This window comes from Pundamilia nyererei, unplaced genomic scaffold (genome assembly GCF_000239375.1).
Source record: "Pundamilia nyererei isolate P.nyererei 1_Seehausen unplaced genomic scaffold, PunNye1.0 scaffold00072, whole genome shotgun sequence".
In the NCBI taxonomy this organism is placed as follows: Eukaryota; Metazoa; Chordata; class Actinopteri; order Cichliformes; family Cichlidae; genus Pundamilia; species Pundamilia nyererei.
The window spans coordinates 2,499,190-2,510,579 of NW_005187473.1; the positions used below are offsets into that span (position 1 = coordinate 2,499,190).

The following is an 11,390-nucleotide window of genomic DNA, read 5'->3' on the forward strand; positions in this document are numbered from 1 at the left end:
GGGGGGGAAATAAAAAGTTGTATTTGCAATGGCATCTTCATAGTTTCACATTATGATACAGTGTGTTGAATATGGATCCTTCATGAATGCAAAGCCTTATGGGGTTTTATATTGACTCGATGGCACTGTCTCAACAATTGATCGCCTGATATTCTGATGAGATTGGCGTGTGGAGGTAGAGGGGAGGAAGTGTGTGCAAGCATGTGTGTCTGTGCGTGTGCATGAATGCTAGTATGTATGCGAGTAACGGGGTCGGTATCAGTGCCTGTGTTTAATAAATCAATGCAGGTCAAGTCTGAGAGCTCGATGTCACCGATATAGAGGTAGTTGAGAATACAGGAGCAGCGAGGTTGCTCTATGCATATGTCATTTCTAATGAGCGGTATTAGAACACAAAGATATGACCTCATAGTCTCCTGACTTCTTGGAAAAGAGTACAGTCTCTCTGCACACACACACACACACACACACACACACACACACAATGTTTACTCACACCTGTTAAAGGCCTCTGCTCACACACACTTTTCGCGACCTCTTCTGCTTCCTCGTGCTCGACAGATCTGGTATGATGCGCTGCTCACGCCTCTCATCCCGCATAATGGTTTGAAGGACTAGCGGGGCATCGTGGCGTAAACAAAACAAAAACAAGCGCGGCCTCGTTTGTTTCTCACCGTGCGCTCCCACAGTGGCCCCTTTTGTGATCCTACTTAATTAGCAGTCTCTGAACATAAAACAGCGCGGCGCACAAAGCCACCGCTCTCAGGTCGCTCATACAAGATGCTCCACTCACCGGCACAACGACAAAAACACTTGGATTTGTTCGTCTCAAAGAGGAAGCAAAAAAGTCTTTTGGACATATGACCCCCTCAAAAAAAGAAAAAAAGAAAAAAAAAGGATGAGGTTTGGAGAGGAGGGGGAAAGGTTAGAAAAACACGACAGTATGTGCGTAGAGAAGCACAGCATAAAGCAGGCCGATACTTTTCCTGTAATGTCATCCCATCAGATCTTGCGTCTTTAATTCTTTTCTTTTTTTTCCCATTTTCTTTTTGTTGTCTTGCTTCATGCCCTTCACTTCTAAGCTGCTTTGCAGAGCTGTAATGCCCCACTTATGTAAGGGAAGGGGGGGGGGGGCTAGGATGTGACAGAATTTGGGAGGTCTCGGGTTTTGGCATAAGGCTGGTGTTCTGGGAGTTAAATCCCAGGATCTGAGAACAACACAGAGCCACAATGACAAAAACAACATAAAACACAGATATTTTTTTTTCCTTCTCTTTAGCCAGATGGAGAAAATACAGACCAGATGATTGGTAATTGTCAAAGCTGGGGCATTAAAGCTGTAATGCTGTAAAAGTATGTGTGACGTCTACCATTTTAGGCACACAATACTGGATAATATCAGAGTAAGGACCCTCAGTTTCAGATCGAGTGTAGTGTATTCTTTTTGTGTCCTCAAATTTTTATCGAAACAAAAAATGTTACAAAGAGCTCAATGTTATGTTGCCCCAGTGACTAATATATTGCTTTAAAGTTAGGAGATGATCTAATGGAAAGTAAAGCTTTTTCCTAATTCAAGTGACCCTGACCTTTGACCTATGACCTTGAAGCCTTCCATATTAAAAGGATGTATTTTATTATCTTTACCCATATGATTGTAGCAGAATGGGCTGAAATCTTTGGCTTTTATAAGCCATAGTGTGTCCTGTAGTGTGTGATTTTTGCCAAACTTTAAGGCATCGTTGTGCTGCTGTAGTGCATTGTATTGGAAAAAATGTAAACATTTGTTGTACAGTTTTGTGGTTAACGGTGTCTACAATCACACAAAATTTAAAAAGTGATATGTTGAAAACTATGGACACTAGACTGCTAACAAACAAAGGAACTGATTACATAGTCCCTCTATTTGGGGGAGAGTAAAAGTTGAGCTAGACATCTTGGGGCTGGAGTGGCCACTAGCATCATTTTAGCATGATTTAAGACTAAAGTGGACCACACACCTGTATGCATATTAACACACTTATTGGCTCAGGCACGCATTAGCGTTAGCCAAGGTCAAGTAGCAGGGAGACGGGAGAAAACGTGATAAAGTTGCTGCTTTTTTCTAGATGGGAGACACAGGCTTGTGTTGTGCATACAAAGAGGAAGGGATTACTCTGTTAGATCAAATAAAGTGGACGCATAAAACCAGTCAGTAAGAGAATTCTTATAATTGGTTTCTTGAGTTTAAAGACCTGTTTATATGCAACATTTTCACTCAATGTCAAACGGGTGGAAAAACAGAAACCGGACTTTAGTAGTAATTTGATAGCATTAATATTTGCTGAAGATGTTAGGCAAACATGCTCAATGCCAAAAACACAACTATAATTGTGCTTGTCAATGTAAGCAAAGAGACCGCTACTAGACAAAGAGGATCCTTGAAGTGTGTGCGTGTGTGAGAGTGTGTTTCCTGTGGCGATGCTTTGTGCATTTGTTCACACTAAGGTAATTCTGCTTTCACACTGCCTTAAAAGTAAATAGTAAAAGTTGCGTCATTATTCCGCACCACAGCCTCTCTTCATGAGCTCCTCTTAATGCTAATCCTCGTCACAGTAAAGCGATTCTCATAAAAGACTCTTCATATTTCTCTGGAAGCTTTGAACAGAGAGAATGCGGTCCAAGCTTTTGTCTTAAAATAAGTACACAGGTACAGCCTTAAGTAGAGGTATAAACAGATTCATGGGCACACACGCTCATGCAGACAAACACCGATGAGAGATTAACCTCCAGGAAGCAGTTGAATATGAGGGGAAACTGCACTGGCGTTTCTTCTATAATGCGCCTTAGCTTTCCTGACATTATTGCTTCCTATTTTGGAATTGGTCCTTGAACATATCCTATATGATGCTTGTGACACTAATATACATTTATAGTGTAATTTCTAGGCTACATTACAAGCAGCGGCAGAGGTATTCAACTAAAATATGATGTCCAGTTAAAAAAAAAAAAACAAACAAAGAAAACCTCACACAATATGCACTACATCTTGAATTTGTATCAGTGTCTGTATATAGTCAACAGCTGGCTGTCAAATAAAACAAAGAAAGTACAATTCAGCAGTAATTCAACAATGTTTATTATACATTTAAATAATACAATCTAAAAAGTAAAATAAAAAATAGAGCTTTTGAAAATGGTGTCGTTTGAGTTTCTCCTCTTCTTGTTTTTCCTCAGCTACATTTGACGTGTAAAGTTACAATGCAAACAACTGTGCGTCCTGTGTACATACTTGGACTACCGTAAAGACAAAGGAAAAGGCAGCCCAGGTTAAAATAACCTTACCGTAAATATCAGAAAAGTTGTGCAGGGTAAAATAGAAACTATCTGTTAAAATCTCATAAGAGGTCTGGGTAGTTAGGTGTGCCTCTTTCTTTTTTCATTTCATTTTAAAAATATGTTCACCTACATATATAAACCTGTTTTACAGCGAAGCAGCTAGGTGTTGCATATGATGAAGATAACGGCGCATGCATGCACCTCAGGTCACTGGGAAATGCTCTCCAACTGTCCGCTGCTGCAGCGGTCTCTTTCATCTTTACCACGCTCAACTTCAGAGGCTTTCTTAATACCACACAGTGCAAGTGTCACCCAGGTACCCTGCCCAACTCTTCTCACCTCTGGTGTTCTGCATTATTTATTCTCTTGTTTTTGTACCCCTCCAAAAAAATAAATAAATCCAGAGCCAACGTCTTGCCCTATAGGCCCGACTCTCCTGTGTCCAGAGAGGGAGATCATAAAAATTGTAACAAGCTTCTTTGAACTGGTAGGTGGTATTTGATGTGGTGAGAGGAGCATAATATATGGCGTATTTGATCTGGCCAGCTGTCTGAGTTGCCTGTCCATGAGTTCTCTTCACATCTCTGGCCTTTGTAGTGCGTGCATCAGTCTCATGGCCATGTACACACACACATGCAAGCGCACTTCCTTAGATTATTGGCCTTGCCTTTAGGCTTTAGAGTGTTACACTCGCAGCATTTTCGGTAACGGTGATGATTGCTGCAAATTGTGGCTGCTGTTTGAAACTAGAGTTAATGTGGTTTAGCATTGATATACTTTTTCAATACTTCAATTTTGCAGTTATACCTAAAGGTGTTGCTTCCAGTTGAGTTTCCTTTTTAGTTTTTAATAAGTAGGATAATTTAAAAATGGTTGCCATTTTATCCTGGTATTTTCGCCGCTACATCTCTGTCTGCAGCTTAGGGAAGCTTGATAGGCCTTTAATCTCCTCAAAAGACCAACATTTTTCTGCTTTACTCCATTGCCGTCTTTGTTTCTTGCTCACACACTCACATAGATTTCTTTGAGTAATGTGCGCTCCCTTACGTTTGTGGTTTTCACCTCCGCTCACTGATTTACAGCCTCTCTCGCTCTCCTGACATGCTCCGTTCTTTAGCTCTTTAGCCGATCACAACAATGTGGAGGACCATCCATTTCCTCTCCTCTTTCTCCCACACTTCATCTCGCTCCTCTTGCTCCTTTTGTCTCTAATTTTTTTTTCCTCCCTTCTGTCCTTTTACAAGAGGGTTTGTACTCTACTGCGTAGTACATAGGTTGTGCTTTAAGATTATCTCTGGGACAGCCAGGGATTTAAAAAAAAGAAAGGGGAAAAAAACGGGGGCGGGCAGAAACTTTCCTATTGTAGAATTTTAAGTTAAGAAAATGAATAATGTGGCAAGTAAATACAGTGAGCAAGAAATTAACTCCAACTAACAGGTTGAGGGGGAAGCGAGTTAATTTTCATAGGCTAATCATCAGTTTACACAGCCGTTCTTTGTTCGACGTTTCCCAGGATTTTTGTCTTTTACACTGCTGCGATGACTGCACAAGCTGCTTCAAACACTTAGTGGTGAAGTTCTGTGTCTACGTCTGTCACACATTTCTTGTCGGTTTAGTTATTCAAATGAGCTTTTGTGTAACATGCAAATTATCTGCACACAGTTTGAGCTGAGTCTCTGTAATAGAATGACTGATGATGCAACATGGTTACCCTGGTATTTAGTCTGGCCTTCCTCGCTAGAAGAACAGACTGAGTGGGTTTGGTAAATTCTTACTGGGATATTTTAAACCGAATTTGTCTCAGCATCAAATGTAATTTATTTATTTATTTGTTCACATAATTAAGCACTAGCTTAAATATCAGGTCCAGCTAAATAAAAGCAGGATTTGGAGAAAGCTCAGGCACAAGGTGCAGGACAAAGACTGTGTTGTGTGACTTTATGCATAAAAAAAGAGATCAAAAGAGATTACCTGCAGGAACTTCTTTCTGGAAAATTTTCCCAACGACGGTTCTCTGAATGAGCTGCTTAATGTGTGATGAAATACTGTGCACCCCACACAAATAGCCTTGGAGGAAAGGAAAAGTGTAGCTAAGCCAGTAGAAACCCATGTTAGGCTGATGCTGATCCCTAACACCAAAGAAAGGTCCCTCCATGAGTGCACTGCTATACCGATATTGACCCTGGTACTGGAGATACCTAATGATTCACTAATATCAGTTAATTTACTGCAACTCGCAGGGCCAATCCAGATGGTTGCTACTTTCAAACACATTATTATCCCAACTTTATGAAATAACCATAGGCATCAGCGTAAAAAAAAAAAAGGACATATCTGACTCTAAACAATGAAGCCAGTTCTTCGTATCATTCTTTAAAATAATCTGCAGGATTAATAGTCATGATATAGATGTCCATTGGAAATAGTGCAGTTGCTTGCTTGGTCCATTTGTAATGTGTAGGGAAGTCAACAGAACCGATGCTTGTAATACGCTGGAAGAACTGTACACGGCACAACAGAAATTAGATGTGGAAGATTGTGACAAGGGTTAGGGAGACCGGCATCCAGATCGTTTTAAAGAATTAAAGGTGAATGAGTTTCAATTAAATGTATCTAAAGTATCTTATTTTATCGTGAAATGCAAGTTGCAGGTTTTTTGAGACAGCTGGCACTGCCACTGCAAAACCAGCTATGTCCCATAGGTTAATTTATTTGTTTGTCCAAAGTTGTACAAATGCTTATGCTAGCATGTACTGTAATAAGGTTATAGCTTGTAGGTTACTTGGCAACCGTCCTTCATATTTTAGTTTGTGTCCTATCAACAAAATATCAAGTTAACAATTTAAATACACAATCATTTTAAATAAAAAAACAAACAAATTCATGATAATAAAAAATTCTACTGATATTGTTGCCAACTACAAATTTCTGCTATCATGACATTGGTATCTTTCTAATCATGAGCACGTGTTCATGAGGGAGAATTTAAAAAAAAAGAAAAAAAAAGCTTCATTTATAGCAATAAAAAAATAGTAACGTGAAAATTGCTTCACATTTTTAAAGACTGAAGCTTTAACTTTAAGGACTACCGAATAGCAAAGCAGTGTAGAAGTCCAAAGCTAGTTTATTCAGGGTGCTTAAAACCCGATTCAAAACTGTCACTACCTCTAATTAAAGGATGGAAAGTTATCTCACCACAGCGCTGTTGTCTGTTTCATGCCATTGTTGCCATTGCAAATCAACATTTCAGGGATGGAGTCAACAGGTCCTTATTAGAGGTGACACAGCTATGCCTCTGTTGTAGCTGCTGGATGTTTAATTTACATTCTGCTGTCCCTCTTTGTGTTTGTGTGTGTGTAATGGAGTCTGTTATTTGAATTACTTCAAGGCAGGAGCTGACCTTTACCTTTTCTCAGGGCAAACTATAGTGTCTCAAACCATGTTGTCAGGAGTATATGGAGAGGAATCCGTTGTATGTGCTTTGTATGGACAGAATGTAGACTGTATGAATGTCGATAGGGCAGCTTAGTCACTCATTGATCATGGAGGTCTCCAGAGTGTGCCGTTAGTTGAATGCCATAGCTTGTGCAGTAGCTGAATCCTTGAGCAGTTTTTCTGGTACCATGTACATTGGGGCGTCCAAGTAATTTAAGTTATGGGACACATGTACCCAGGTTAAATGTGGATGAGGCCAGCCCAGTAAAATCAGAAACACCTTTTTTCTTTTTCTCCACAAAAAAAGGAAATGAGAGGTCTTAAGAAACATACATGTGTTTTCTGAAATATGTCTCAATTAATTGGCATTCATTTACTAGTCTACTGTCATTATGAAGAAACTCTAGTTTCTTTATAAGATCACTGCCCTAACCGCCTTACTTCAGTGTGGAAATTGCACATTCATTCACCATTGCTCTCTTAAATGTGGGAACCAAAATAACAAGGGAAGGGGTTGTTGGAGTCTTTACTGCTCAACAATTTCAAAATCCTGTATTGGTTGGGCTCTAACAGTATTAATGTAAGGCCTCCTAATACTGATCATTCAAGTGTGACCGTTCAATGTTAATAGGTTTTTACTTCACACCATACATTTTTGGGGGATCTCAGAGGATTAAAAAGTTGTTCCCAAAAGCAGTATGTTGATACAACATAGAACATCCTTGATGTATTTATAGTTTTTTAATTAAATCCTATTATGTGTGAGTTATTGGTGTGTTTTTGTTTTTGACAGTAAACTAAAATCAGATTTTTGACATCTAGGATGAGGGTTTGTTGGTAGGTATGCATGGGTATATTTGCATAATATGTCTGTAGTAGTTTTCCACTGCACATTATTCACTCTCTCAAAATAACCTTATCATAAGGCAGGTTTAGGCTGTTCCATATGGATGGCATCTGTATATGACAGGTCTTGGCGCATCAGAATGTAAATGTAAGCAGCAGTTTGTGTGTGTATCAGCAACTCTTAGGATGATGTGTAGATGTTTTCCTAGTTGGTTCTAAAATAATATATGCATGCTTTTACAGCTATTAAGCTCCTTCCATAGTCATTAACTAAAGGAGTTCTACTGTGTGTAATGGAAGAAGTGAAATTCAAAAGTCTTTTTGATGTGTAGTGGTATTTTTTTATTCTTAGTGTCAGTTTTTGAGCCTGTTGCTGAAAACTGAGTTTTTAATTTGAATTTTTATTTTGTTACAGTTTTCTGACTGTTCTGCCGTAGACCTGTGCGTGTGAAATTTTATTTAGAACCTTAAATGTCAAGATGAATGGTATTGTCTAGTTACGATATATTTTATTGAAGTTTCTATGTTTTCACAACCCCTTTCTGAAGATTAGTTGCTGACTTTCTTCCCCCAGAACAATTAAAATGTCCAGTATTCTATAAAAAACACATTTCTTTGTGGGGGGGGTTAAAAAAAAAAACCCTGTATCCAGTGTAAACCGGGATGTGTAAGAGTGCTATCATTGAAAATGATTTCTGCCCAGCAAAACAAGAAGGAAGGCATCAGGGAAATTATATTTTCATTTTCATACTTAAGATAAGAAGAAAATTAGTTAACTGATACTTAAGTTTTACAAAAACTCTTGTATTATATGTTGTAAACAAGGGTTGTTTTGTCGATCTGAAATAGCGTAATGTTCATGTGAAAACCTACAAAGCTAAAATTAAAGTACATTAATACTAATTTTGTCTTATTCAAGCTTGCATGAAACAAACTGTCAGTTTGGTAGAGTTGGTGCTAGCTAAACTGGTTAGTTTAAACTTCTAATGATCAACTATGTTGGTTCAGAGCAGACACGGCGTTCATGGTCAGTTTGAAGTTGCATCACGGCATCAGTTTAAAGTGATGAAGCTCACTCGTTGAATTCTACCTTTTCTACTAGCTTCTTGTGTGGATCAGGACATGGGGATACAGCTTGTGAAACATCTACTCATATCTTGATGAATTCAGTCTGCTAAACCCAAAGATCAATGAATATCTGAGTAGTATCGCAGCCTAATGAAAACTAATTTACTTATAAGTTATTATTTTTTCTGTGCTGCGCTGCTACATCCAATCCTAGGGTACTACGGTTTCATCATCTGTCAAATCCCACTTTAACTCCTGCTTGTAAGTCTTTCACCTGAACCAATATTTATCTTTATCCGAATTAGGCAGTCTTATGCTGAAAATGACTGTGTTGTGCTATGAGCACAGATGTATTGTGAAGGTGAAGGAATATTCTGGTGTGTACACTGTGGCCGGTGTTTTATCAGGCTGTAGGTGGAGATGGAGGGAAAGACAAAAACAAGGAGGGTAAAGTGGAAGAGGTGGTATTTATGTTAACATGCTGGTTGGAAGGAAAAGGATTTATGTGGTCTGTTGTGAAGAGTAATGCCATTGCACAAGACCCCACCTCAACAGGCTGTATCCCTCTTGTCTTTTCTTTCTCTGCCCCTATAGTCTCTCCTCTCTTCTCTTTCTCTTTCTATTTACTTTTGTCTCTGGCTCTGACTAGTCTGGAATCCCAAGAGATATGCTCTTTTTCATTTATTCTATGCCTACACCTTCTTCAATCTATTGCACAACATGTCCCTAAACTCCCTTTTTTCTATACTTGGTATGAATGCTGTACAGGTGAGCGTGCGAGCAAATGGTTGTGTCTGACTTTTCTTCAATTTGCCATACATTATCATGTCATTTAAGTAATTGTACGTACACATTTAGAATGCATTAGTCCCCACTAATGCTTTTTTCCATAGTGTGTGCTTCTTTATTATAGCTTTCCTTTGGGCTTTCAGTTGTTACTCTGCTTTCGTTGATACCATAGACTACACACACACACACACTCCTAATAATATGGTGTCCAAACAACTAAATTGTGGTCTCAGTTGTGTTCACAATTTTGACAAAATCCTGATTTGCTTTTTATCTCGTTCCATTAAGGTTAAACTAAGCTATTGGTGTTTGTTTCTTGCTCTACCGCATTTAACCCCCCATTTTCTTTTTAAACTTTTGCTAGTTTTCTTTAGTCAGCTAGGATTCAGTTAGACTACTGTATGTCCACACAGTATTCATATCTAACCTGTGTTCCCAGCAGATCAGGTATGTGGTGCATATGAAAAAAATGCACTTGTCAGAATAAAATCACGCTGACCTACACACCACCAAACGCACAGTGCTGTTCACACTCGCACACTTTCTTGCCATTTGTCAACCCCCTCCACCTCCTTCCCCCAATATATTTCATCATGGTGAGCCAAGGCATCGCTAACATGCCAGGCGAGTGCTTTCTCTTGTTCACTGGCTCTCACTGTCAGGGAGAGATTTTTTATTTATTTTTTTACCTTTTCCCGTGACAGACCCAAGTGCTTCAATTTTCCATTTGCTTGGAGAAAGTGACTGCACAAAACCTTTGGACTCCGTAAGCTATCACTGCTACACAGAGCCAGCGTTAGCCTGGAAGGTGGATCATGCGGTGGTTAAAAATGGAGAAAAACCTCTGACCCCCACAGCACATGTAGTATATCCAACACATCCTTACAGAAAGAGGCCTGGTTAAGCTGCCGGTGCTTTTCTCATTCATTCAACCTGAAACACTGTTATTTATTTGAATTTGAAAGAAATAAAACCCATCTCACATTGGATCACCAGACTCATTTTCCTGACCCACTAAGTCTGCCTCAAAGAAGACGCACAAACAAAGGGTACCTAATCAAACGACCCTCATTCCCTCTCGTGTTCTGATACAAGTTGCACTTGTATCACCTTTGATGCTCTGACTGCCTAAGTAGAAACATTGCCTGCTGTAGGTTAAATTAAAATTGGACTGGAAAATTGGTTTCAAGTTGGTGCTCAGAATTGCTCTCAACTAAAGTTCAATTTTAATTACCTTGTTGACTTGTTAAGTGAAAACATTTGACATGTTTTCTTGGTGCGTACTTCTACATCACATCTTTCCTAAAGTATTGTTTTTTTCCCCCCTTTTTTTAGCTTTAATCAGATATTGTTTGCTGTGCTTAAGAGACTATGTCCAAGTAAATATCAATTATATTGTCTAATAGTGGTATCGGATCTGCCGGGTGACTGGGGCTTTCTGTGTAGAGTTTGTTCTCTGCAGATATTCGGTCTTCCTCCCACAGTCCAAAGACTTGATTGTTTGGTTAACTGCTTATTCAGACTTTGCTGTAGGTATGAATGGTTGTCTCCCTCTTAGCCCTGTGTTATACTGGTAACCTGTCCAGAGTGTACCCTGTCTCTTGCCTGCAACCCTGAATTGGATAAGCAGTTAAGAAAATGGATGGTTCAATCATTCACTGTGGTGATGACTATCAGAGTATCAGCAGACACAATGCTTTCTTGAGGCCATATGATAATGTTGAATGTTTCTCTTCTCTACACAGCGAAGAAGACGTGCGCAGCCACAGATTTCACCTGTAAGAATGGACAGTGTCTTCCTGCTAGGTGGCGCTGTGACGGAGAAGTAGAGTGCGCAGACGGTTCAGATGAAGCCGATTCAATCTGCAGTAAGTAGCAGCACAGCCACACTGACTGGGCAAAACTGTGAGCAAAGTCAGTTTTGTCAGGACATATGC

General features: G+C 39.4%; 1 protein-coding gene across 7 annotated transcripts in view; it reads left to right on the plus strand.

Moving 5' to 3' along the window:
• The window catches only part of lrp8 (low density lipoprotein receptor-related protein 8, apolipoprotein e receptor), a 168,537-nt gene that overhangs the window by 71,831 nt on the left and 85,316 nt on the right, over window positions 1-11,390 (plus strand). For all 7 annotated transcript variants that reach the window (XM_005736981.1, XM_005736983.1, XM_005736982.1 and 4 more), the window contains exon 3: window positions 11,199-11,321. In XM_005736981.1, coding sequence (XP_005737038.1) covers window positions 11,199-11,321 — 123 coding nt within the window. The remainder of the gene's footprint in view (window positions 1-11,198; window positions 11,322-11,390) is intronic.